The sequence below is a fragment of the Scomber japonicus genome, chromosome 16 (genome assembly GCF_027409825.1).
Source record: "Scomber japonicus isolate fScoJap1 chromosome 16, fScoJap1.pri, whole genome shotgun sequence".
In the NCBI taxonomy this organism is placed as follows: Eukaryota; Metazoa; Chordata; class Actinopteri; order Scombriformes; family Scombridae; genus Scomber; species Scomber japonicus.
In genome coordinates, this window is record NC_070593.1 from 4,710,352 (window position 1) to 4,737,090 (window position 26,739).

A 26,739-nucleotide genomic window follows, 5' to 3' on the forward strand; every position below is an offset into this window, starting at 1 on the left:
TACACATTTATTGTATTTACTTCAATACAAAAGTGCAAAACAAAAAGAAAAAAAAACTACTTTCTTCCCCCCACGGATGAAAACATTGATTAAAAGTGTTTTTATAAAAAGGGGAGGCACTTTCTCCGTTATAATGCACAGTATGAGTAAGTATATTCTCCTCAAATTAAATTGCTGTCGACCTTTATTTTCACTCTTGCTTGATGCAAGCAACAAACCGGTGCCAAGTGACAGGAGCACAAAGTTACGTAACCAAAAAACTGTAAATCCTCTTGTCGCTGTGGTGCCAGCTGGGACCTGGAGGAACCTGGTACCCCTCGCTGGATTTAAAGCCTGGAAAACATACTAAAACGAGGCACGGAGTACAGATTATAAACTACTTCCTCTTTACTTGTAGTGAACATGAACAGTTCTAGGTTCTCGGTTTGGTGGCGAAGGTCAGGTAGCCTGTGTGGCCGGGTATTTCTCTGGGAGGTGTGGTGGTCTTTACGGTAACAGCGGTGTGTTTGGGAGCCGGCGCCTTCTCTGAGGAATCGGGTTGTTCGGGTTGTTTCTCAGCTGAGGGGTCGGGGCCGAAGTCGGGCAGCGGCAGAGAGACGGTTCGCACGTCGTGGACTCTCAGCAGGACCTCCAAGGTGTTAATCTCCTCAAAGCCGTGATCTGCCAGAGCCTCACAAGTCCTCTGAACCTGCTCGATGCACGGAGAGAAGGAGCAGACCCGACCTCCTGGAGAGAGAGAACAAACCACCAATCAGCAAAAAGTCATGATGGTCACCAACAACTAAAACCACCAAATGAGTTGGAAAAAAAGAAAAACTTGATTTGTTTTTCTGTCAGTTTTCAAGTCCGCCATTTTTCCCGATTTTCCACCAATATGAACCTGAACAGTGCCAGAGGAAAGTCAGGGATCAACTGTGAAATTCCTCTTGGAAACATAAATATATGAACAAAATCTTGTGTCGATCCATCAAATAAATGTTGAGAAATTTGACAAAATAAGTTTAAAATATTTAGAGAAAAAGTCGGAATCACCAAATTCAACAGGACTCATCATCAGGAGATCATGGATGTCTGTGCCAAATTTCAGGGCAATCCATTAAATACTGGTCAAGGAATTGTCAATTATCAAATACATGATTTTTCAATTGTCTATTGACTAATAAATTGACTAATCACCATTTCCATCCCTAGAGCAACAAAAGGCATTGGTTAAGTTGTCTTCAAACCTTTGGTTCAAAGCTGGTTTTCAGAGCCTCACGTCTGCTCCAAACCAGCTGAGTCTCCATAATTTGATTTATTAGTTGGAAATTTGTACCAATGAAGTCCAATATCAACTCTGACATCTTGTGTTTCTGATCTTCAAGAGGGGCTCTGTGTCAAAATCTAGTTTAAACACTTGAATAGTAAACACAAAACTGATGGGCCAGTCATATTATTCCATCATATTGTACTTTAAGACTGAAATCAACTGTTACTTTCATTATCTTTACTAATTGATAATTGACTGTTCAGTGTATAAAATGTCAGAAAATAGTGAAAATTATTCTTTAATGCCCAAGTTAACAGACCAAAAGTCAAAAACCCAAACATGAAAACTGAAAAACTAGCAAATATTCACATGTGAGATGCTAGTACCAGAAAATTTGGGGTATTTTTGCTCATAAAATGACTTAAATGATGCCATTAATTGCTAGTGTATCGACTAATTGATTCATCGTCTAGTTATTTCAGGCCTACGGTACTACCATGAATAGATGGTGTGTGCAGGAAACCCAGAGGTGGTTAATCTGGCCGTACATGTTGGTCAACTTGGTCTTCTGGTTGTTAAACAGAGGGGAGATCTGACTGCTTTTATCTGAGCTCCACGTGGAGCCAAATCGGGACGGAGAGAAAACCACTACCAGGTGTAATTTACTTTCAGGGATTCTCTTTCAGATCAAGATAAGAGCTTCGTAGATCCACTTAACTCACGATCTCTGCTCACATGACTCTTTGGAGAGAGCAGAGAGAGTTCTTCTGAGAACAAAACGAGACATACAAAGTGCTTTTACACCACCATGCTAAAACATATGATGCAATAAATCTTCTATGCGTGCTTATTTTGGCCCGAGACAAACACACTAACGGCTTGAGGCAAACCAAACCTAAGTGTAGAAGGGTGGTTCAGTGTTTTCTCTCGGTGTTGTCTGCCAGCTCTGGATAAAGACAAATAATCTAAACTGAGGATTTCGGAACATAATATCGACCTAGGGAAACCGGTAATACTACTCCTTCTATTAATAATGTGTTTTTCTGACACCCAATCGCTCTCAAAGCAGATCTTTTCCTTAACAAAACGAGAGCTTGAGACCTGTCGGGCTTCGGGGGATGAGCCACTGCTCTAATAAACAGAGATCACCTGCCAAGCTCAGGCCTCTCGTCTCTAAATGAAACCCTGCGGTGAGCGCAGCGGGGTGGCCGAACGTCGAGCCAAGAAAACTTTCACCGGCTGACCTGAAGAGTAAAAGAATGTGACCGTGAGAAGAAAGCACAGCCGGAGAGAGAGGGGTAGAATTAACAAACTGAGCCGAGTTTCTGTATATTTTCTACTCTGAAGCTAATTCACTGGGATAAAACTGAGAGGGAGTTATTATAGGTAGAAGAAACTGCAGCTCTTGAAGGGGAATTTAGAAGTTTTAAGAGCTAATTTAAAGGCTGTTGAGGTATGAAGTTGGTGTAACTGATAAAAAAAAGGGATTAGCTTCATATCAGGTTTACACAGCACTGTGCGAGGAAGTGGCTCTCTTTACAATTGCCATTTTTTCCCGCTCGTATAGATCAGACTCTGACCTGGATATTGTTAATTTGTCAAAGATTTAGTACAAATATCAAGACTTTGTGACATGAAGCACAATGAAGTAGCAGATCAGAGTCAACAGATGGATGAGTGATGGGATCTTATAGGGAAATACTTCCAGGAGAATGAAACTCGATCCTTGTTATTATAGTGCACTCAATTTGTACTCAGAAGTCGGAAATTTCAACTGGAATGCTCCAAGGTCGGATTTCCTACTCAGAAGATTGGAAAAAACCTCACCAGGCCCGACCTCAAAATCCCAAATCAACCATGGATGTATTATGAGAGTTTATTAAGGCGCCATTGCAATAGATTATTTTCCCCAGAGGTCACTCGTGGTATTGCGGTCCAAAAAAAGCATTCCCTTACGGACCACCATTGTAAAAGAGACGTCTGTAAAATTGTTGACAGGACATCTCGAACTGCAGACAAGACCAATTATGAATCTTTCTATCATGAACTTTTGATCCATGGAGGTTTATTATTTGTAAAACTTTCCTCGAGCCGAGAAAGGCGATTTTAAAACCTGCGGGTCGAGTGGGGGAAACACTACTGCGCATGTTCAGTTGGCCGAGTAATGAGGAAGTACACCTGAAAGCTAGAAACTTTTTTTTTCTTACAGGACTTAATGGGCACCACTTTGGTCCAGCTCTTATAATACATCCATGGTATCAACAATGTGAGAGTTATAGTTGTAATATCCTGTTTATTAAAGCTTCTGTCTTATTTGCGTCTCATTAAAATCAGTCGTACACACAGCGCTAACCAACTTCTGGCTGTGTACGAGCTGCTACATGTGTTTTTATAATGGCATTGTTATCAGTGGCTAACCTGGCTAGAACCAGGCGGAGAGCGCCGGTCCTCTGAAATGAAGCCAACGCGGAAGTAACTTAGAGCTGCATTCTATCAAAAGGCCACCAGGGGGCGACCGTCTCTATACAAGTCAATGGAGAATTCACCAACTTCTCACTTGATTTCTAACCTCAGTAAACGTTTTCAAAATGTGTTTATGGTCTCAATCGCTAGTTTAAAGCCTTCTTCAATGCAGTATGATGTTCATTTGGGACATTTTGGACTCCCTGATTTTATATGTGACGATAAAGCAGGGTATGCATTAGGGCGTGGCTACGTCGTGATTGACAGGTTGATTGACCCCGCCTCATGTCCATATAAGTAGAATCCATGTTTTTATTTTTACCAGCATGCACCTGAAATTTTCAAAATAGATATACAGTCAATGGGCTAGAACCGGTTTGATGTCACTCCCAGCTCCAACTTCCAACTTCTTTCCTACCCAGAGCTAGAAATGCGACATGTGATTGGTCCACTGCCACAGCAGCTACAAACCGTCTGTGGTGGTGAAGTCGTGGTGAATTTGAGTTAGCGTGCTTAACAGTTCAGCAGCTAAGATGCCACCTAAACGCTCTAATATGATATGATTAAACGCTTGCTTACACATGGAGAAAACTTATGGGTGGCGTTTTATGCAATTTAATGCTTCTATTCACATGATGGGTATCGAATGAAGCACTCATCTGGTATCAGTATCACCTTTAAGGATACTTGGATTGGTGCTGGCATCGTAACCCAGTCCTAGATTACAATAAGAAAAGCATATAAAAACAACCATTGAAAATTGGCGTTCATATCTTTTAAGTTATAAAAACATCTGGAAAAAGGAACTGGGGAGCTGTATTAGGGGAAGATGGAGAGATGAAGTCACCATCTCGTCATACAAACTGCAGAGTTACTGAACGACATAAAGTGTCTGAAGAGGGCAGCCTCAGTGAACAGTCCATTGTGTCCGAGACAGACATTACAGGAGACGTTGGGATGTTTCAGATAGCGGTCGTTCCTTCGGCTAACAGGACCAGTGTTCTCCCTCGGGATTGCCATAAATACAACTGAAAGGTCTCCTAGCAACCAGGATGAACACTCAGGGAGGGGTCGACGCTGATGATTATACAAGAGCGTCTCAAGCTGGTATTAATAGCTTCAGTTATCAGCCCGTACCGCCACAGCTGGGAGCGATACATGCATGAAACTATCATGAACGGCATCAGATCAGCTTAAGCATGTATGTGAGAGTGAGAGTGAGAGTGTGAGAGTGTGAGAGTGTGTGTGTGTGTGTGTGTGTGTGTGTGTTCACGGGACATGTTTGCTTTATGCTTACATAATAAGACTCTCTATTAGCGAGCAGGGACAAGAGGGGAGGGAGGGGTTCTTCTCAGAGAGGCAGCTTACACTAAAGAGAGCCGGGCTGCGGGCCAAAACATTAGAAGAATTACAACATGGAGAGCGAGAGAGCGAGAGAGCGAGAGAGAGAGCGAGAGAGAGAGAGAGAACGAGAGAGAGAGAGAGGGGAAAAAAAACAGAGAGAAGAAATATTTCACCAGTCCTTGTTTTACTTTGTGTCCAGTGTGCTGCAGTAAACAAGCTCTCAGCAAACTTCTTCTTGAGTATGAGAAAAGTTTAGAGTTTGCAGCTCAGTTTTAGACTCGCATGCAGAGAAAGAAACGAACAACAAGGTGATGAATTTTGTTTGTAGGTGATGTGTCTGCCTCCTGTCTTTCCTAACAGTTTGTCGCCTGTCGTTTAATTTTACTCTCCGTACAGTCAGAACTCACAAATATTACATCCCTTCAGGTTTGATTTTGCTTTAACTTTTTTTGTCTTTTCGTTTACTTTTTTTTTTAAAAAGTGTTTTGGGGGGGGCCTCACTTTGACTCCTGGCTCTCTGGAGAAAACATCCAGTCTGAGCAGCAGAAAAGCAAATCAAGTCTTTCCTTATGGAGACACATTCAACCGCTCTGAGCCTGCAGCATAACCCTGTATGGTCATGAGACTGGTTCTACAACAGAGATCTGGCTGCACTCTATTTATCTGTATCTGTAAATGTGTGTGTGTGTGTGTGTCTGTGTGTCTTTTTGTGTGTATATGTGTGTGTGTGTACATGCTCATGAAAGGAATATGTAGCAGGGGCACCATAAAAGGGAGTCAGAGAGGAGGTGGGAGAGCAGCATCCTCGCTCCTCCTGCATTCCTCTTCATATTGGGGCTTACTTTTTTAAATCGTGTTGCATTTAGGAACATTAGTGTTTACTCTCTCACACTCGGTGACCTCTGAGTCTGATTTTAAATGTATATATGAAGAAAAAAAAAACACTGAGATGCACCTTCTTGTTTTCAAGGGGGTCCCCGACATATGAAACAACTAGGAGTGTCACAATAATAACGTAATTACTGACATCATCGTGTCTTATCGTCTGATACATGGACATTTATTGCTACACTTCACATTAGCAGCTAAGAGGCTATTCATGTCACATTGGCTAAGTGAGTAGTGTGCTCCATTCCTCACTGTGCTCGTCCTGAGTGGAGACTGCAGAAGAATTAAAAGGTAAATAACTCTGACCCCAACCATAATGGCAGTCTGTGTTGGGATAGATGCTGGGATAGGAGTTAAAATGATCTTCAAATGATGATAATATCGTTTATTGTGATTATTTCTGAGACAATATATCGTCCAACTGAGGTAGTTATCGTGACAATTTCATCATGTGACCATCCTAATACAATAAACAAAAAATACAATAATTAAAAATATTACAATCACAAAACGGCCACCAGTGTTTCACCAACTGGTACCAAAGAAGTGTGATTCATCTGGAAGTAAAGAAGTCAGTGCTTGTTTAAAGTCTAAAAACTGCTGATAGGAATCTGATGTTGAAGAGGTAAATTAGAGGTAATGTTCCTTTAGAGGTAATGGTGCTTTGAACTTAAGCACTTTTTCCCCAATCGATTTCTTAGCGTGAGGAACGGAGAAGTGAAGCTGAGCAGAGTAAAGTGAATCTGATTTGAGTAAAGAGACTTTGGTGTTCATGAAAGCATCATAAAATATTAGTTACTGACTACTTGCCCATCCACCAAACTCTAAAGCACCCTGGTTACCTCTGAATGAGTTCAAATTGCTTTTAATTTAAACTCTCTGACTCTCTAATGTTTGTTCATGTCATGTTCGTCTTCTGTTAAAGGATAATTACCGTTTTTTTACAACCTGGACCTTAAAAAAATCTGGATGATGTCATTTCATCCAGATCAGAGGTTAGCAGGTCAACCTACGGACCCCGGATGTTGATAACATGCCACCACGGGCTCGGAGGGGGATAGCATTAACGTATCATAACTAAATATTGGTGAAATGAACTAGTTTGGTGGCAGATAATGAGTTCTATAGAGGCTGAGCTTCGGTGCCCCGTGTACTCACATTATACGGATATACGCAGCAACACTGGAGCTAATTTCATCCGAACGACTCCAAATGACACCAAAGTTGTCTGGGTGAGTAAATGATCGTATTTTATGCTAGAAATAAGGTCCAGGTTGTAAAAAACGGTAATTATCCTTTAAGTTTTGTTGCACTGTCAGGCGACACTTTTTCCACGCCCCCCCACCGGCCCGCTGCATTGTGTTCATGTTTTGCAGTATTATGTGGTGCTACTGATTCTCCAGCTGATCGGGGATGAACCCTGAGAACCAGTTCCCAACTAGTTCCCAACCACATAAAAACACACACACACACGATATAATATTTACTTGGCAAAAACAACCTCACTAGTGCCTTCACAATGAGAAACGTCTTCTTAATAACGATGAAACAAAAGCCTCATCTGTAATAAAGAAAAAAATGCTTCTTCAATAATTAGAAACAAATGTCTCCTCTATAATTATGAACAAATGCTTCTTATGTAATAAGAAATATAAAGAATAAAGTAAAGCCTGCAGGCTGTCGTTGGGAAAGCTAAACTCTAAGCTCTTCTCTGATGCAGGTAACGAGGTTTAAAGATTCATTTGTTAATATTCTCTCATGTTGGACCCAAGGATGTTCAAAATCCCCCAAATCCCCCTCTATTTGAAATCCAAAAGACAGCTAAGAAGACTCAAAAAGGGGCCAAAGTTAATCTGGATGTGTAGTTCCCCACCTCTCTCAAACCCCTCCACAAAAAGGGCGTTGTGACACCCCTGATTGGCCAGAAGGGGGGGGGGAGACGCACCCAGCTGCTCCCAATTACAGTTTGGGATCCGGTCTCGAACCTCGTTACCCTGCGGAACAGGTGATCTAAACCCTCCAATCAGCACCGAGAGGGATTTCGAAATCCAGCTAACAAATGTAGAAGAAATGACAACAAGTCCCAAGAATGGCGGTCTGGCCTGCTTACGGCTGCGTTGCGGTTTTTTGATCTCCAGTGGAAAACATTGGAGAAGTGGAACCACATTTCCAATATGGTTAACAGATGTTTAATACTCCAGTCTTCTGCTGTCTTACAAGCACAGATACAACATTTGCGGCTCATTTAGATTTTGAAACAGATGCTTTTGGAGTTTGTACATGAATATGACAATAATGCCTGTAGCTGGCTTTTTGTTATGACTTATTTTTTTTAAGACAGTAGAAAAATGAAAGCAAAAAAAACGAGAGTTGAATTGAAGTAGCCAAAAGAAACAGACTTAATGAATCGGCAGCTATTTTGTTACTCAAATAGTTGTTGAGACAAAACATGCATATTTTCTGTTTTCATTAATCCTCCGTCATAATAAACTGAAGATTTTTAGGGTTGTGTGTTGTTAGTAGGGACACAAACAACATTTAAACACATCTCCTCTGGCTTTAGGAAACAAATTCCCCATTATTTGACCTTTTACTAGCATTTTATAAACCAAACCAATTGCTGCGGCCCTGCTGGGAAAATAGTGGATCCATGACCTCGAGGCTGTGTGTTTATTTGGTGCAAAAAAATGCAAACCCGCTATATAAAAATTTGATGTGAACGCTCCCTCGACATCCTGCAGGACCTCTCGGCTGTGAAAGACCGTCGGGGGGGACGGTTGCTACGGTCAGGGGGGTCGGTTGCTATGGTCGGGGGGGTCGGTTGCTATGCGCTGCACCTTAAACATTAAAAAACACCCGACTTCAAATCTAAACATTGACCGCCTCAGTGAACCGCCGACCTGCCTGGACATGCTGCAGCTTCTGGTCGCTACGGAAACCTCGACAAGCTTTCTGCCCCATCGAGTGACCAGGAACACACAGAGCTACTAGTGTACACACACATACACACACACACACACACACACACACACACACACACACAAGGGCAAAGTTAATGAGAGCTGTGCCGGCCAGGATCGATCATCATTCTGGGAGTGCACAGTGAAAGAGTGAAGTGACATAGCCGGAGGGGTGGAGGGGCAGACGGAGGGACAGACGGAGGGAGGGGTGGAGGAGTGGAGGGGAGGGGGGGGGGGGGGGGGGTGTTATTTTAAAATATGCTCAGTCACACTCATGCCGTGCTCCACATGACGAATCAGAGAAAACTCAGCATCAGGTGGCTGTGAGTGTTGCTCCGAGGCCACGCCATGTACACACGTACACACGTACACACACACACACACACACACACACACACACACACACACACACACACACACACACACACACACACACACACACACACACACACACACACACACACACAGGAATTACTTCTTTTTATGTTATTTCACTTCACCAACCTTCAATCACCCGCTTAGAGTCATTTCAGGCTTGTTGGAACATTCATTGCGTTGTTGTTAAAGATCATATTGTTGCTTTTTTTTTTTTTTTTGCCTTTATTTGACATTTTAAAAAGTCAACATATGCAGGATCTGTAGCACACGCCATGTCTATTTAACATCCTGCTGATGTTTTCTGTGTGATAATGTTGGATAATGTCAGAACTTGCAGAACAAACTGGCAGAAAGTGGGTGTAACATGTCAACCGATGATGAAATAGTCACAGTAGCAAAACGAAATTGTGGTTATGTAACATTATTAGTCGGTATTACGACATCATCTGTTAAAAATGTTTCACAACCAGTGTGCTGAATACATTTGAGGTTACATTTCTGCTCCAGTTTTGCTCCTATTTAACAATATTTGCCTTTATTGCATCTAGAAAAAGAACAGGAGTATTTTTTTTGATTCCTTTGAAGAGCCAGTTTGAGCTTTAACCATAAATATTTATAAAAGAAAACCCTGAAAGAACCTCTACAGAGTTATTAATCCACAGGGAGCAGAAATTAAAATAGTTTCACTACAGTTCAGCTTATTTTGATGCTTATCTGACTATGTTTAGACATTAAAAGCTGCAATATTTATAAATCTAGTAGCTAATTGACACAAGATTAACTGGAAACAAGTAAATGTAATCTTCATTAATATTTTAATAATTGTTTCCAGCTTTTCAAAATGTGAGAATTTGCTGATTTTCTGAATTTAAAATCAACGCAAACTGAAATTCTTCAAGTTTTGAAAGATTTGATAATCTCTCACTTTTTACATTCATGTACTATTAATGCATTTCACTAACTTAAACTTCTTCCCCAGAGTTCTCTGTGCTCTCTCGTCTCACAAGTAGCCTGGAGCGTACAAGTAGCCTGGTCCTCGTTGATGTCTGGATGTCTGATTGTCATCACCACTCCTGTTATTTTTAATGTTGATTGATTGTTTTGTCACTGTGCCTCTCTCTCCTCTTAATTTCTCCCTAGTGTCCTTCTTTCCTTCTGTCTTTCTCTCTTTCCCTCCACCTCAAAACTCATCTCCATCTCTACTTCCACAGTGGAGGATATATTTAATAAAAAGCTATGCATATCTTAGACCTAGGTTTTCATTGACTGTGTAATCTGGGTGTTCTTACCGTGCTTCTTCATGGCCGTCTTGGCGTGTCCCACCGCCTCCCAGGGGCTCGGGATGTCCAGGAATACAGCATCCGCCACGCCCGCCACTCCAAATCCATCCTTGCACACGTCCTGGTTCCTGACGGTGACCAGGTGATCGACACGGTGCTCCTTGAACTCCTCGGCCACCGCCTCCGCCCGCTTCTGGTGGAACTCGACCGTGTGCAGGTGACCCGTGGGGGCGATGGTGCGCAGGATGGCGTGGGAGAGCGAGCCGCTGCCCGTACCTGCGAGACAACAACATGATGAGATTTAGATGCTTCTTGAATTCTTACAAACACAAGATGGGCACTCCTTAAAGACTGTGTAAAGTGAATTCAAACATTTTCTTGGAAGCATTTCAACCATTTAGATTTGAATTGTGGAGCTAGGCTTCATAAACTGTGTTTCAAGATTTCTGTGTTCAGGATTTAGTGGGCGGGTCTGAAAATCACTGCCGCGTGATTAGCATAAACCTGCCCCTGATACAGCACACACTACTACTAGTACAGTCTACAGTTAGCCAGTTAGCTGAGTTAGCCGCCGAGCTAGCCGCTGAGTTAGCAGCAGAAAGCTCTCAGACATGGCGTCCATGATTCGGGTAGAGGTGGTGACTTTGATTGACAGGTGACACTTGGTAGGGGGCGGGGCTTCAGTGTTTGGGAGCAGAGGAAGAGGCTGATTTTTACACAACTTTGAAACCTAATTTCATATATTTGGAGATTTTTTTAATCATTCAAATTTGGCAGGGTGGTTAACAACACACTTTTCTGTGGTATGTCAAACTCAGAACACATATTTATTCTTTGTTTACACAGACTTTAAATCTATAAAAACACCCGGTGATGGAAAGTTTGGTGCCTGTTTGATAAAGACACTCTAGATTTTTGTTGACGACCTCGTAAACAGAACTAAAAATGTCACTGTTTCAGATTTGTTGCTTCAGGCTGAAAGCAACATGAAAACAGAGTTCAGGATGTCAAGTTTAAAAACAACTTTAATCTTTATTTTTTAATCTGTACTCATTTTCTAATCTTTAAGCTGCATTAAGCATTATTCTCCCAAACAGAAACAGATTAGAAAGACTCCCAAATAAACAAACTACCAGCTGATCTGCTTTGTCTGCCGCCTCGAGTCACTAAAACCTCAATCTAGGAACAAGCGAAGAGAAGATCTGAGTCTCATAAAGAGTTCAGAGCTAAAGACTGTGTTTAGTTAAAATCCCTGCAGCTCCATGTCAAATGTTAAAGCAAACTTTAGACTCAAGCAACAGTAAATAAAGTTAAAGGAGTCCAGATGTGTGAGTGACTTCCTCCACGTCAGCAGAGGATTAAAAAAAAAAGAAGAAGAAGAAAAAAAGCCCTTATTTTGTTTATAAGACTTCAGTGAGGAAAACAGGACGGTGCGGTTTTCTTGAGGTCAGAGTCAAAACAGCTCTCAAAGGTTCCATGTGACGGTTTTAATATATATTGATTAAATGCCAAGTTAAATTATTGTGGTTAAAATGATGTAATCTCATAGTTAACTGTAGGACATTGTTGGATATGTAACACCTAATCTCACTGAGGCAGTTTATGATGGAGTTCAGACGGCTGGTGTCACTGATAGATAAAGCAGAGTGTCATCTGCAAAGCTACAAGTCATCTTCATTATTGATTAACATGCTGATTACTTTCTCAATTAATTGACTAATTGTTTGGTTTATAAAACATCTGAAAACTGTAAAAAATGTCCCTGGGACCTCTTCAAACCTCCTCATTTGTTCAACCAGCAGATATTAAAATTGAAAAAGCCTCACAATTTTACTCATGACCTTGAAGGGAGGAAGAAGGAAGGAATGGAGGAAGAAGGAAGGAAAGGAGGGAGGAAGGAAGGAAGAAGGAAGGAAAGGGGAAGAAGGAAGGAAGGAAGGAAAGAAGGAAGGAGGGAAGGATGGCGGGAGGAAGGGTGAAGGAAGGAAAGGAGGGAGGAAGGAAAGAAGGGAGGAAGGAAGGAAAGAAGGGGGGAAGGAAGGAAGGGAGAGAGGAAGAAGGAAGGAAGGGAGGAAGAAGGAAGGAGAGGAGGGAGGAAGGAAGGAAAGGAGGAAGGAGAGGAGGGAGGAAGGAGAGGAGGGAGGAAGGAGAGGAGGAAGGAGAGGAAGGAAGGAAGGAAGGAAGGAAGGAAGGAAGGAAGGAAGGAAAGAAGCAAGGAAAAGAAGGGAAGGAAAGGAGGGAGGAAGGAAGGAGGGAAGGTAAGAAGGAAGGAAGGGAGGGTCAATTTGACCCGGGAAGATGATACAAGGGTTAAAAACAGTGACAAACCTCTACACATACTACTCTCAACGAGTCATTATGGTCTCAATCACTAAACTCAGCCCCTTTAATCAGAGTCTCGTGGTCATTTTTAGTAAATCACTGCCCCCGTTTATAAGATCTGAAGACTCATAATAGCTTCTAAATCTAATTTTGACACATATCAGATTAACTTTACTACCTTTAATCCCCTGAAGGATAGGTGTAAGCATGAGAGCTCATGATACTGACATGACACTTCATTTACACATGGATGATTCTTTTCATTCGGCATCATGTTCAACAAGCAGCTCAGATAAACTCGCTGGCTTCATTTCATTGACAAGTCCGGGCAGATCTTACTCGTGTCACAATCAGATCTTCAAATGGGATTAAAGTATAGTTCATATTCAGGCCTGGAGCTTGTTTCAGTCTGGGTGTTGGCTTGAAGGCTCGTAAATTGAGAGAATCTAAAAAAAAAAAAAAAAAAGAGTCCTCGTTGAGTCTCTTTAAAAACGACATTAAAAAGCTTCTCCCAGTCTAAGACTAAGTCCCAGACTAAAATAGATAATCAAGACAGTTGGAGCTCCAGTTATGTGCATGAAAGTAAAGGAAGGGAGGAAGAAGGAAGGAAAGGAGGGAGGAAGGAAGGAAGGAAAGGGGGAAGGAAGGAAAAAGGAAGGAAGGAAAGAAAGGGGGACGGTGGAAGGGAGGAAGAAGGAAGGAAAGGAGGGAGGAAGGAAGGAAAGAAAGGGGGAAGGAAGGAGGGAAGGTAAGAAGGAAGGAAGGGATGTGCATGAAAGTAAAGGAAGGAAGGGAGGAAGAAGGAAGGAGGGAGGAAGGAAAGGGGGAAGGAAAGGAAAAAGGAAGGAAGGGAGGAAGAAGGAAGGAAAGAAAGGGGGACGGAAGGAAGGGAGGAAGAAGGAAGGAAAGGAGGGAGGAAGGAAGGAAAGAAAGGGGGAAGGAAGGAGGGAAGGTAAGAAGGAAGGAAGGGATGTGCATGAAAGTAAAGGAAGGAAGGGAGGAAGGAAGGAAAGAAGGGAGGAATGAAGGAAGGAAGGAAGGAAGAAGGAAGGAAGGATGGAAAGCAAGCAATCAGATCTTCAAATGGGATTAAAGTACAGTTCATATTCAGGCCTGGAGCTTGATTCATTCTGGGTGTTGGCTTGAAGGCTCGTAAATTGAGAGAATCTAAAAAAAAAAAAAAAAAGAGTCCTCGTTGAGTCTTTAAAAACGACATTAAAAAGCTTCTCCCAGTCTAAAACAAAGAGCACCCAGCTGTTACTACAACACACACCCACATTTTCACCCTGAGTGTCTCTCCTCTCTCTCCGGCTGAGGACTGGATGCTACATTTCTGAGTGGGCCTGAAGCACAAGCAGTAAACAACGGCCGCTAATGTACAGTGAGTGAGATTTTTACAAGAGAGAAAAATAACACTGGTCATGTGACTTTTGGAGAACACACAGCTAGAAGCCAGCAGCAGATCCCCGTCCTCTACTCCCCCCCCCCCCCCCCCCTTCTCCTCCTCCTCTTTTTTCTTCTTCTTCTCCTCCTGACATTACGTCACCGCCGCCTTTGTTAGCGTGGCAACAAAGAGAGCAATGTTTACGCCGTAGCAGTACTTTGACTTGCTAAAACTCACACTGCTGAACCGGATGGTCTGTGACTGCAAACGACTAATAAATAGGAAACTGTGGACGGATCTTCACCGTAGAACAGAGATAAAGATACGAGTCGGTGACAAATAAGGGATGGCAATTCAAAAAAATCTTTAAAAAATAGTTTTAAAAACAGCATCAGGTTTATTAAAATATATCTTATATTTTTGTTGGCTTTATATAATTTGAAAAGACATTTGCACCATTTTTTTAAAACCAAAAGTAAGACTGAATGCTCCTGAAAATGTCAAATGGTGTAACCACAAAAGAATAATACATTTTCAATATTTTATCCACCTGCAGTGTAATTAATTGGACTTATACTAATAATTACTACATTTAAAAACATCAAATGAAAAGATTTCTACTTTTAAATTTTAAAGCATTTTGTCAATACTGCGCAGGCCTGACTATTGCACTGAAAAATACTGGTTACACCAATTGACCCATAAGCTGATAATTTAGCTGAATAATAAAAAAAACTAAGAGAGACAGCTGATTAGAACTGAATGATTGTTTAAAATGCACGACACTTGGTTTAAAAGCAGCATCAGGTTTATTAAAATAGATCTTATATATTTTGTTGGTTTTATATAATTTGAAAAGACATTTGCACGATTTTTTTTAAAACCTAAAGTAAGACTGAATGCTCCTGACAATGTCAAATGGTGTAACCACAAAAGAATAATAAATATAAAATATTTTATCCACCTACAGTGTATTTAAGTGGACTTATACTAATAATTACTTCATTTAAAAACATTAAATGAAATAGAGTATTTCTACATTTAAATTTTAAAGCATTTTATCAATACTGAGCAGGACGTATCCTAAAAACAACCATTTTTTTCTTAATAAGTTCCGTCAAATTATTTAAAATTTGTTAAAAACCATACTGTTACATTGCTAAAAGTGGATTATATTTATTCCAGATTTCAGTTCACATTTATTTTCCTGCATATAATCAAATTTGCATTGAAAAAATACTGGTTACACCAATTGACACTCTTTTGCATCGCGTCATTGACCCATATACAAGCTGATAATTTAGCTGAATAATAATAAAAAAAGAGTCTAATGTCTAATATAGGTCAGAGCAACAGAAAGAGAGAGACAGTCACTCCCAGACAGACTTTCTGCTTAATTTAGCTCATTTATTGATAAAGACAGCTTTGTTAACGTCACGGGTGAAGGGCTAACTGTGCCGATTACACGTCTGTCCTGTCTGTGAATGAGAGGCTGGGAATAACTGGACTTGGTGTTGATAAATAAATCAAACCAGGAAATATATAATCTAATGTACGATGTATTGAATCAAATAAAGCTGCAACCAAATTAATCTGCAGCTGATTAGATAACTTTAAAAAGCCGGACACTTCCTGGTTCAACTTTTTCTCTTTCAAGTGATGATTTGCGGTTAGTCTTTGTCTTATATGATTGTTAGTGCATTACTGTGGTCTGTCACACATTATGATTGCAGTTTTATTTTCACTATTTTTTAACATTTCATAGATTAAACAGTTAATAAATAATGAAAACAATCATTTCTTGCAGCCTAGAACTTGAAAACTGTAAGCCTGATGAATGCCTCCTGTTCATGAGTGGAATAACGTTAAATAACATCATTAAATCGGCTAGTTTAGTTTATTAAATGTCAGAAAACAGTTAGAAAATCACCGTTTCCCAAAGCTCAAGGTGAGGTCTTCATATGTCTTGGTTTGTCCTGACCAATTGTGTTTTTACAGTTTATCTTATTCATAATTGTTCTTTTATTTAACCTTCCTGTCGTCCTGCTGGGTCAAATTGACCCGTCTGTTTTGACTGTTCCTTCTTTCCTCCCTTCCTTCCTTCCTTTCCTCCCTCCCTCCTTGTCTCTTTCTCCCCCCCACCTTCCTCCCTTCCTTTGTCCTTCTTTCCTTCCTTCCTCTTTTCCTTCCTTCTTTCCATTCCTCCCTCCCTCCCTTCTTTCCTCTCCTTCCTTTCTTCCCTCCCTCCCTCCCTCTCGTCCTTCCTTCCTCCCTCCCTCCCTCCCTTCCTCCCTCCCTCCATCCTTCCTTCCCTCCCTTCCTTGTCTCTTTCTTTCCTCCCCTCCTTTGTCATTCTTTCCTTCCTCTTTTCCTTCCTCCCTTCCTTCTTTCCTTTCCTTTCCTCCCTCCTTCCTCTCTTCCTCCATGCTGCTTCACTCCCTTCTTTCCTCTCCTTCCTTCCTCCCTCCTCCTCTCCTTCCTTCCTTCCCTCCTTTCCTTCCTTAACTCGAGGACAACAGGAGGGTTAATCTAGTGTGTTAAGCTTGTACAGCACTTTAATCAACTAAGCTTGTGTTAAATGAGCTACGTTAATAAACTTTGATTTGACTTGAAAAGCTGGAATCTGGACATCTCAAAACAATTATGTGATTATAGAGTTAGTTAATAATTAATATTCTCTTCATTGACTGATCTTTGCAGCACTAAAACTGAGATAAACAGCCCAATAGTCACTTTGGAGAAGATGAAACCAGTGTCTTTGGTGTTCTTGTTTATTAAATTACCTAAATGATGAACAATTATCCATTAACCATTTCCTTTGGTTAACTATTCTGGTAACTGACTAATTATTTCAGCACTGAACTCCTGCTGTGATCATGTTACTGCAAAAAGTACAGTAACACTATTATGGAGGCTGAATGTTACCATGTGAGAGTGGAAAGAGGAAATATCGATTTGTAAGTTTACTGTTGAGAGGAAATGGATGTGTGGAGTTTGGTCTGAGTGATGGTCGAATCCTCGGCTCCGATACTGCCTGATCTGCACATACAGATGATCGATAAGCACAGAGCAGTCGCTGGACGGCAGGCTTCATGCCAGGACGCTGAAAGGTTCAGTCCGTCCAGCTCCAACAGAAATATACAGTCAACATCCGCAGCACAATATGTCATTTCTGCCTCTGGAGTTTAGACAACCAGCTTCTCCTCTTTATGGTAAAAATGTGGCTTAAAACGGAATAAAACATGGAATAAAGCAGTTTCACGTAAAAAGTCAGTATTTTCCGAGGCTATTTGGCAGAAACAGGAGGTCTATGAGCTGCAGCTAACATTTGTTCAGCTTGTTTCTCTGATAACTTAAGACTAAACTCCTTTATACAGTTAAAAGACCGTGTAAAGTGAATTCAGACATTTTCTTCTAAACACATTAAATAGGTCATAAATGTGTTTCTAAAAAAGGTGTAAAAAGCATTTCAACCATTTAGATTTGAATTGTGGAGCTAGGCTTCACAAACTGTGTTTCAACATTTCTGTGTTCAGGATTTAGTGGGCGGGTCTGAAAATTAGCATAAACCCGCCCCTGCTGCTGTAGAGGTATAAATACATTCAGCACACACTACTACTACTACTACAGTCTACAGTTAGCCAGCGAGCTAGCAGCCAAGTTAGCTGCCAATCTAGCAGCTCAGCTAGCCACTGGGCTAGCAGCAGAAAGCTCTCAAACGTAGCGTCCATGTTTCGGTAAAGGTGGTGACTTTGATTGACAGGTGACACTTGGTTACAGCGTTCGGGAGCAGAGAAAGAGGCTGATTTTTACACAACTTTGAAGCCTAATTTCATATATTTGGCGATTTTTTTAATCATTAAAATTTGGCAGGGTGGTTAACAACACACTTTTACCAAGATGTAAAAAGTTTAAGGTAAAAATGTGGCTTAAAACTGAATAAAAGTGCATTTACAACCTTCTCTCTCTTGAACGTTTCTGGGAAACAACCACATGGGTTATTTTCATTTTTGTTGTAAGAGACATCTTGTATATCTTGTTTTGCACGTACTCTCTAGTAGACGTAATTGTGGCCAACAACCACAGCTTTGATGCATGCATCTTGTACATGTATACTCATTTAGTTTGCACCCACTGTCTGGTAGATGCTATTATCGGCTGACAACCACAGCGCTGATGCATGCATCCTGTGCACGTATACTCTTTGGTAGAGGGCTACAAATGAAACGGACCGTTACCAGATTAAAACTACAGATTTTTCTGCATTTGAAAATTATTGGTAACATAACTACCCTCCTACAAAATATATAACATAGGTCACGTTGTTTTTAGACATTTTAATGCAGAATAGTTACATATTATAGCTTTAAGACATTTTCCCACAGTATTGATAAATTACGACGCTGTTACTCAGTAGAAGGACTCTTGGCTCCATCTGTAGCTTTCCTCTACATTGTTGTTGTTGGTGATGAATTGCTCTTTAATGAGAGCTTTGCATTGAAGCGAGTGGTGAATGGTGAAGGCAGCTCATGACTCACATGAAGGTTTGTAGTGTGCTCGCAGAACAAGACGTCACGTCAGTGGGCTGAGACTGAACGCGAGGAAACAGTGATACATGAGGATGAAACCGGGGTGGAGGAGGGGAATCTGACTGCTGAACTGAACTGAAGGTCATATCTCTGCTCTCTGCTCTCCTTCTTGTTCCTCTAACTAATGTGGTAGCCGGCCGGAACGAGAAGCAAAACCAGACCACATCTCAACTTCCCAGAAGACACTTTAGAAAGTGAAAGTAACAGTCATGTCCTGTCATCATTAACCCACTTCTGTCTTTGTATACTGGAGTAAGACACTAACTCCCCAGACTGTTAGTAGCTGAACTGAGTGCGGTTACAGCTGTTCTGGCAGATATTGAGAGTGACAGTTTATAGCTTTAAAGGTTGACTAGTTTCAGTTTTCAGATCCTGCTGATACAGTTGACACACATATTTCTTTCACTGCTGATTCATAACTTAAAAATCTCAAGTATTCAGTGTTGATCCCAGAGGTTTGTTCTCGTTGGTGTGGAAACACATCTGTCACAACCATTAGACCACTATAAGATTATGAAACCGGATGAATGAAATTCCTGCAGTGTAGTTTCCCCCTCCATCGTGTCCGCAGTGAATGCAAACTCACATTACTGCAAGTATGGCTGAATTGCCTAAAATGTTTTTCAATTAATCCAGAATGTGCTCAGTCTGTCTATCAAATAAAATGAAAAGTACCTTTTGTAGGTTTAGCAGAGACCAAAGTGAATGTCTACAAATGGTTTATTTTGTCTGGCCAACAGCCAAAAACCCAAATATGATATAAAATGTATAAGGAGTTGTGATATATGTGGTTGATAAATGACTTGCTATATATGTTATCAGTTATATAAAATGTCATTAGTAAATGGGTGTTTCAGCTGATGAGTAAAACTTTACTGCATGTATATATTAAGAGAACATTGTGTTCCAAGATGGAGTCCCATTCATTTCCATGAAAGGAGGCCTGAATGCAAATATCCACCCTGCGGACTTACAGACTAAGCCCTTGTGGACTCCACTTGTATGTACCTCTGACACGCTCAGCCATCATCATGTTAAGTCTTCCAGGGCCTCGAGTGTTTCCATGGAGATTAATTAAAATTCCTGGCCCTGTAACCCATTTAACAGCATTTTTCTGAACGGTTCTTATCGTTATGATATGTGCAGCTGCTATGACAAATGTGGTCAGACTGCTCAGTGAGAAGTTCCCCTTTACATGCTTACACTGCTGAACAGCACTAATGACTAATGTTAGACTCACATTCAGGACCTTTACACTGTAGATGGACAAAAACTATCTTTTCCTGTTAGTTAAGTTATTGATCTTATAAGCTTGTGAATATTCTGTGTGTATTATCAAACCTCACTACATCAATTTACAACAACAGTGGGAAAAAGCACTGCCATATTGCTGTGGATTATGGGTAATTTTCTGTGCAAAGTCTTGTTAAAACCTGCACCCGAAGCAACTCTCTGGGATACTGTAGAAAGTCTGCATGAGGCCCCTGTGGACTTGGTGAAATGTGGATTTGGACGGCCCTCTGCCCTCGGCGCTCACAGACATCCCACGAGTCTGCCAGTGTAGTGACGTGTGGACATTCAGATCCAGCTATATCAGACTCAACAGACTTCCACATTTTTGGGCCCACAGAGCATGCTCAGTAGGGTCCTTCTCTGTCTGAGCTGTGGGTTACTGATTTCCTTTGGCTAAACACTGGCTGCCCACAACATGAAGGGCATGAAAGTATTTACTGATACAACTCTTGTAGACTCTTTAAACCTAATGCATCACCTTCTGATCATCCATTTGGGGGGTTTATTCATCAATTTAAGGAGTTTCTTTTGTGATAAACGTGGACGTGTAAAGGGTATTTTGGGGCCACTGTGCATTACGTGATCCTATAATACCGAATGTGACCAGAACACCAAAATCTCCTCACAGCCCAGTGCATGAGCTCAAGGCTTCATTTGTCTCTGAACAGCTGTGAGCCGCCTGCATAGCTGAATGTGACGTGTTTTTTTCCTTTTTTTTTTTTTTTTTACAAGGCCTCAACTCACACGCTCCTCCATCTGTCATGCAGGTCATTAACACCAACAGACCTTGAGTTGTAGTATTTGCTCAGTATGCCGACGCTTTGCCGAAGTGATGAAGCACTGATACAGGTGGAGGTGGAGGTGGAGGGGGGGGGGGGGGGGGGGGGTTGAAAAATAAAACACTGAGTAAATAATTAGCTCAAAAAAGAAAGCTCTGGGCCAGTCGGGCTGACTTCCAGAACCACCTGCCTCCAAGGTGACTGACACCTCTACGTGACCGAACGCTCCTTCTGCCGACTCGGCACGCAGTCCGAGTGAGAACAGCCAACAAAATTATCACCTCTAATCAGTGCGTGTTTATACAGCTCAGTGACACAAAGTCAACCCTCTGCAGGACAGCGCAGACTGGTAATAAGACGATGAGGCTGAACGTTACGAGTCACCGCTGTGCCGTACAAAATGCTGATTAGCACCTCATCAACACGTAATGACACTAAACCCAATTAGAGAAGTCATTTAATGAAATCAAGCACTTCAATTAATATTCAAAGCTGCTGGATTCAGGTGTGAAGAGACCTCCAGAGAGTCGTTTTTACTCTGATGGATGAATGTGCACATGCAGAATATTAAAAAGACATAAAAACAGGCGCCAGAGGAATGTGATAGAGATGCAGATGAGGTGCAGCCCTCTCCTCCGTCCTGCTGCTGTGTGATGTACTGACTAAGCAGATTTCCAGCTGAATTTATTCATCACCCCGAGGACCCATCCAACAGCTCCCCACACACACACACACACACACACACACACAACCAATCAATAAGGTGACATGCGCAGAACTGTCAGCACTAAAACATGATGAAGCACTGCACCACACACACATAAAAAACATCCTCGCCCATCCCCCCTCTGCTGCCCTTGGACCAGGAGAAACTGTGATAGCGAGCCCAAACACACACACCAGCACACTCTGAGAGATTGCAATTACACAAAATGGAAATGGAGAGATGGAGCTGGAGAGGGAAGAAGCAATCAGAGTTGAGTTGGGGGGGGAAAGACAGAGTGTGACAACGTCGACAAATTGAGAATACTGCGTTACATAATGTCTGAATCTTCTCAGGCACGTCGGTCCCATGATTGTTGAACAGCTGAGGCTCGGTCGGCCAAAACATCTGGCTGAGACTCAAAGGTGTGAACAAGAGGATTAAAACCAGGCACTTCTTAAAGCTGCAGTAGAAAATATGAGGATTTACCAAATAATAAAAATACAGGCAGCTAAAATTAAAACCTGAAAATGAACTACAGAGTGTCCAGAGAATCCTCTAAAGACAGAGTTCAAGTTTTAATCCTGTGTGCCTGCATTAGCTGTTGGGTTATCTCTTGATTTACGCCAAGTGCATGTTAAAAAAAATGGTTTTAGTGTTTTTATATTAAATTCCTCCCTTTTATCTTCCTGTAAAATATGACTCACCTTGAACTAATCCTAACCTCATATACAAACATGTATCCAATTAAATGTGATTATGGGGTGACTAACACTATGCCCATCATTAAAAACCACACCTGACTGTTAAGGTCATGGGTCGGAGGTGTGTGTTTGGATCTCAGTTGTTTAAGGTCAAATTGATTAATTTCACCCTCCTCTTCCTGATCTACCAAAGTGGGGGAAGGGCATACGTGTGGAGGCCAACAGTCATCCAGTATCTGCTAAAACACACATGTGATCCAAACCCTTCGTGCAATCACCTGGAAATATGTCACATTATGGAAAAATAAAGATACTCATAAAGCTTTACAGACTATCCAGCTGTCACACATCAACATGCATAGAGCAGATGTCACATTAGAGCTTTTATTCGTATTCAAATTTCAGTTTTCATCCAAACAAAACTCCTCTCATCACAACCACCAACATGCAAAGCTGCACGGTGCAGCTCCAACCAGGCTATCACAGGACTGAGCCTCACGGGCATGAAAGCAAGACTGAGACCTAAAATACTGCTGCTTCTTATTTCAAAAAAATCAAACTTCAAGTTTCTCAGTGGCTGAAGATTCACTCATGGAGTCTATACTGTATATTTATGTTTGGAAACCATTTTTGAAAGCATTATTTCTGCCATACATTACAAATATTTAAATATTGTTCTGTGCAATATGGTTAACCTGTAAGGATGCACCAATCCAATCTGCTGGATCAAAAACAGAATGATAAACTTATTTAGCAGGTTGGATATTGGCCATTGATCAACGCTGAGTACAGTTTTGAGATTTCCTCCTTTCAAAGCTACCACTGATACTTTCCTACTTCCTACTCGTGCTTCACAATACCTTATATTTAAAAGGTGAAGGCAGCAGTTAGCTTTCATAGTATAAAGGAAAGTGTGTGGTTTTTAGATTTTACGTTCACAAAAAAAGAAGACCAAGGGTATGAGCCAGCACAGTCATTATTTGGTATCAGACAATCAGTATTGGGGGAAAAATTATAATTTCCCAAATACACTTTATTCTACCAGCATCAATATTTGCAACTGAAATGTTGTTCATGAGTAAATGCATTAAAAACAATAATGCAGTACAGTTGTGATTTTGCACCATTCAGGTCAGTATACACACAACTTCTCTCATTGTGCCTCTCATCAGCATGTTAGAAAAAACAGCTTTTTCTAACACGTCTGACTTGAATATGAAGCCTCCCTCACCTGACTCGCAGACGACAGATCCCGGCTTCAGATCCAGCATCATGGTGATGGTGGCGATGTCTGTGGTGTAGAGGATCTGCGTGCGGTGCGGCAGGGTGACTGTCCACAGCTCAGGTGTGGGGTGAAGGACATGGACCCATCCGCCTTTGCTGCAGGTGACCTTTGACCCGTATCGCTTGCCTATGAGGTCTGTGGAGTGGCGGATGACCCCGTAGCGCGTCTGTGTTTGGGCGCCTTGTTGCACCTTCACTGGCATCATGTTGTCATGGCTCAGGTAAACGATGGCGACGTCTCCATCCTGAATGAAGTCGGAGTACTCCACAAAACTCATGGTGAGGGCCTTCAATCTGCACCAGCTAGGCAAGAAATTAAGGACAATAGTCAATCGATAAGTTGCCAACAGGGGCGATTTTAGATCCTTTTTAGGGGTGCTCTATCACCCCTAAATTTGATCTCTGCACCCCTAAAAATAAAAACAACTATTATAGTATTTTTTAACACTTCATATTCTGACTTCAAGCACAATTTTCATTAGGAGTGGAGTCACCCTAAAGGTTTGATCCTACAGTGGCCTCTGGTTGCCGACTATTGATTACCAATTATTTCGATAATCGATTCATTATTTGGAGGCATTTTAATGAAAAAGTCCCAATTCTCTGATTCCAGCTTCTCAAGCTTTCTGGTTTATTTACTCCTCTCTGACTTTAAACTAAATATCTTTGGGTTGCAGACGGCTGGTTGGACAAAACGAAACATTTGAAGAAGTACAGCAGTGTTCTGGATCAGTTGTAGATGGGAAATGATATACTGACGCCATTAAATTGACCACTAATTAATTTATGACAAAACAAAAGTCCTCCTGTTCTGTATCTTGTATCTAGTCCTGGATGGTGGCAGCAAGGCCCTTGATACCATGGCAACCACTCCATTCTGTCATCCATAGCAACCCCATCCCGTTACTACCACGCGCACTAACTGTTACTTTATAAAGGTTTGCATTTTACAAACTGAAATCAAACCGCTGTTAAACTTCAGAGAGAGAAGAAGCGACTTCACTGTTAAAGCTTTTTAAGAGAAAGAAAAAGAAACCAAAGGAAAACATGTCGGAGAACTTGGAGAAGATGTGAGTCAGATGAATTCATTAATTAATGTTAAGAATGGTTGTAATTGATTTATAGTATATTTTTTGTGAGGAAATCAGTTGTTTGTGTCGAGGTCTGTTTCTCCCTCCGAGGTAACTTAATAATAAGCTTTGCAGAGATATAAAACTGATTAGCAGAGGAGACAGGTGTAGGGAAAGTACAGACTGATGGGAAAAGAGACTTTAAACAATACTTGACTGTATTAAATAATACTTTTTAAGCAAATTATAACATTAAATCAGCGAATATCTCATGATAACTGACGCTAACGTTTGCTGAACAACTGTTAAAACGGTTAAATAGCAAGCTAACGTTAAGAAGTTGAGTCGGTTTTAATACCGAACTCACACTTTCTAACATTAACCTTAAAGCTACACATATGTCACAGTGCAAAAAACAATATCTGTAACCTAAACATATTAATTTATTAGTTTTTGGTTTGAACGTTAAACGCGTGTACCGGCTTTGCTAATAAAGCTACCATTAGCAGCGTTGGCTAACAGCTGCCGTTAGCGTTGATGACGCTTTAAGAACGTTTAAAAAATAGCCGTTACCTTGACAACAGGTGTTCAGTTGCTGCCGAGATTGAAACGACAACAAACTATTCACCGTAAACGGTTATTTCTGCTTTTAACGCCGTTTTAAGAGCATGCGGACAGCAGCACTGACTGCTACTCATTCATTCCCCTCACACACGTGGTTTTGTTTTCACGGGAAGTGGAGTGAGACAAACCGGATGGAGACCCAGCTTCAACTAATCGGTAAACTATCACAGCTGATGAAGAGAGTTTAAAAAAGGCAGCACGGATGATATGTAGATCTGCGGCTTTTCATCCCTGCACATTAACAAGCAAAATGTGAGCACTTCAAGAGGACCAAGATGCATTGATTCTGCCCTAAAGCAGAGAGAGAGAGAGAGAGAGAGGTTTGTTTTAAGCATGCAGTGTTTTAAGGTGTATATAACTATAATTTGTGTCTGGTGTGACTAAAAAAAGTTCAACTATCTTGTCAGAGTCCTTAAAATTATATCTACTCCCTCATTGCTATGTAAATCCCAGGAACATTGCACACATGTATATAATCCTAGGAACTAGGCTATATTACAGATTTTTTACACAGAGATTGCTCATTATATTTTATTTTATTTTGTTTATTTTATCACTTTCACCATTATGGTGCTCTTTTTTCCACTGTACTGCTGTCAGTTTGAATTTCTCCCAAGGGGGATCAATAAAGATACATCTTATCTATTAATTAAGCTTATATAGTTTATATTTTATCTCAAATATTTAACAGCTGGACACAAGATGTCCCCTACTTCACTGTAAAGTCAATTCTCAGAGAAACCTTCCACTTTGAGCAGATCAAACTCTGAACATACATCATTATGAACAGAGCAGTTCAAACAAGAAGAAACATATCAATGAGTGGATGAGGACTCCAAAAAATACAATACTGCTCATTAAAGGGCTTTTATTTATTTGTTTTTACTGTTTTCTACATTTTAGATCCACACAGACATCAAACCAGAATGATTCATATTTTAGATTCTGCATGCTGTTGGTAATATCTCAGTCAGCTTCATGAGGAAAAACCTTTGAATGAGTCCAAACTTTAGACTGGTACTGTGTTCTTTAGGTAGCAAACAACATTAAACTCTGTTTAGTTTGATTAAACAAGGACAGGAGGACAAAACAGCAAAATATTAGATCAAAAGTAAAAGTTCCTCAGCAGCAGAGCAGGCCGTTTATTATATATTATGTGATTCATATTTCTGATGGTTTTTACATCAAATGTTGAAGCTGGCGCAAAATTTGTTTATTTGACCAACTTAAACTGTTGTTGAGTTTCATCAAAAACCACACTCACAATTTTATAAACAGTCCATGTTTCATGATTTACATCATTATTAGACTGTAAAATACTGACATTTTATACCCTTTATAAATATTTATATTGACTATATATCTATAATCAATATCTCTGATCACATGTTTTCATGGAGTCACTCAAACGCAGCTTCAGCTCCA

The 26,739-nt window shown here is 40.9% G+C and overlaps 1 protein-coding gene across 2 annotated transcripts; it reads right to left on the reverse strand.

Moving 5' to 3' along the window:
- Positions 1–25,397, reverse strand: trmt61a (tRNA methyltransferase 61A). 2 transcript variants are annotated; one of them, XM_053336068.1, is made up of 4 exons: positions 25,264–25,397; positions 23,568–23,923; positions 10,572–10,838; positions 1–726 (listed from the first exon to the last, which is right to left on the reverse strand). In XM_053336068.1, the coding sequence occupies exons 2-4, from the start codon at positions 23,896–23,898 to the stop codon at positions 413–415; spliced, it is 912 nt and encodes a 303-aa protein (XP_053192043.1). In that variant the 5' UTR covers positions 23,899–23,923; positions 25,264–25,397; the 3' UTR covers positions 1–412. The 2 variants fall into 2 exon arrangements, with proteins under 2 accessions (XP_053192043.1, XP_053192042.1); XM_053336067.1 differs by having other exon boundaries at positions 23,568–23,914; positions 25,264–25,391.
- Positions 25,398–26,739: the final 1,342 nt, after the last annotated feature.

Bases quoted from the DNA above. Each gene is read 5' to 3' on its own strand.
- trmt61a (XM_053336068.1), bottom strand. From the start codon at position 23,898: ATGAGTTTTGTGGAGTACTCCGACTTCATTCAGGATGGAGACGTCGCC. The intron at 10,839-23,567 runs GTGAGGGAGGCT...GTTGTCTCGCAG, and splicing joins ATCTGTCGTCTGCGAGTCAG to GTACGGGCAGCGGCTCGCTC. The intron at 727-10,571 runs GTAAGAACACCC...CTCTCTCTCCAG, and splicing joins GACGGCCATGAAGAAGCACG to GAGGTCGGGTCTGCTCCTTC.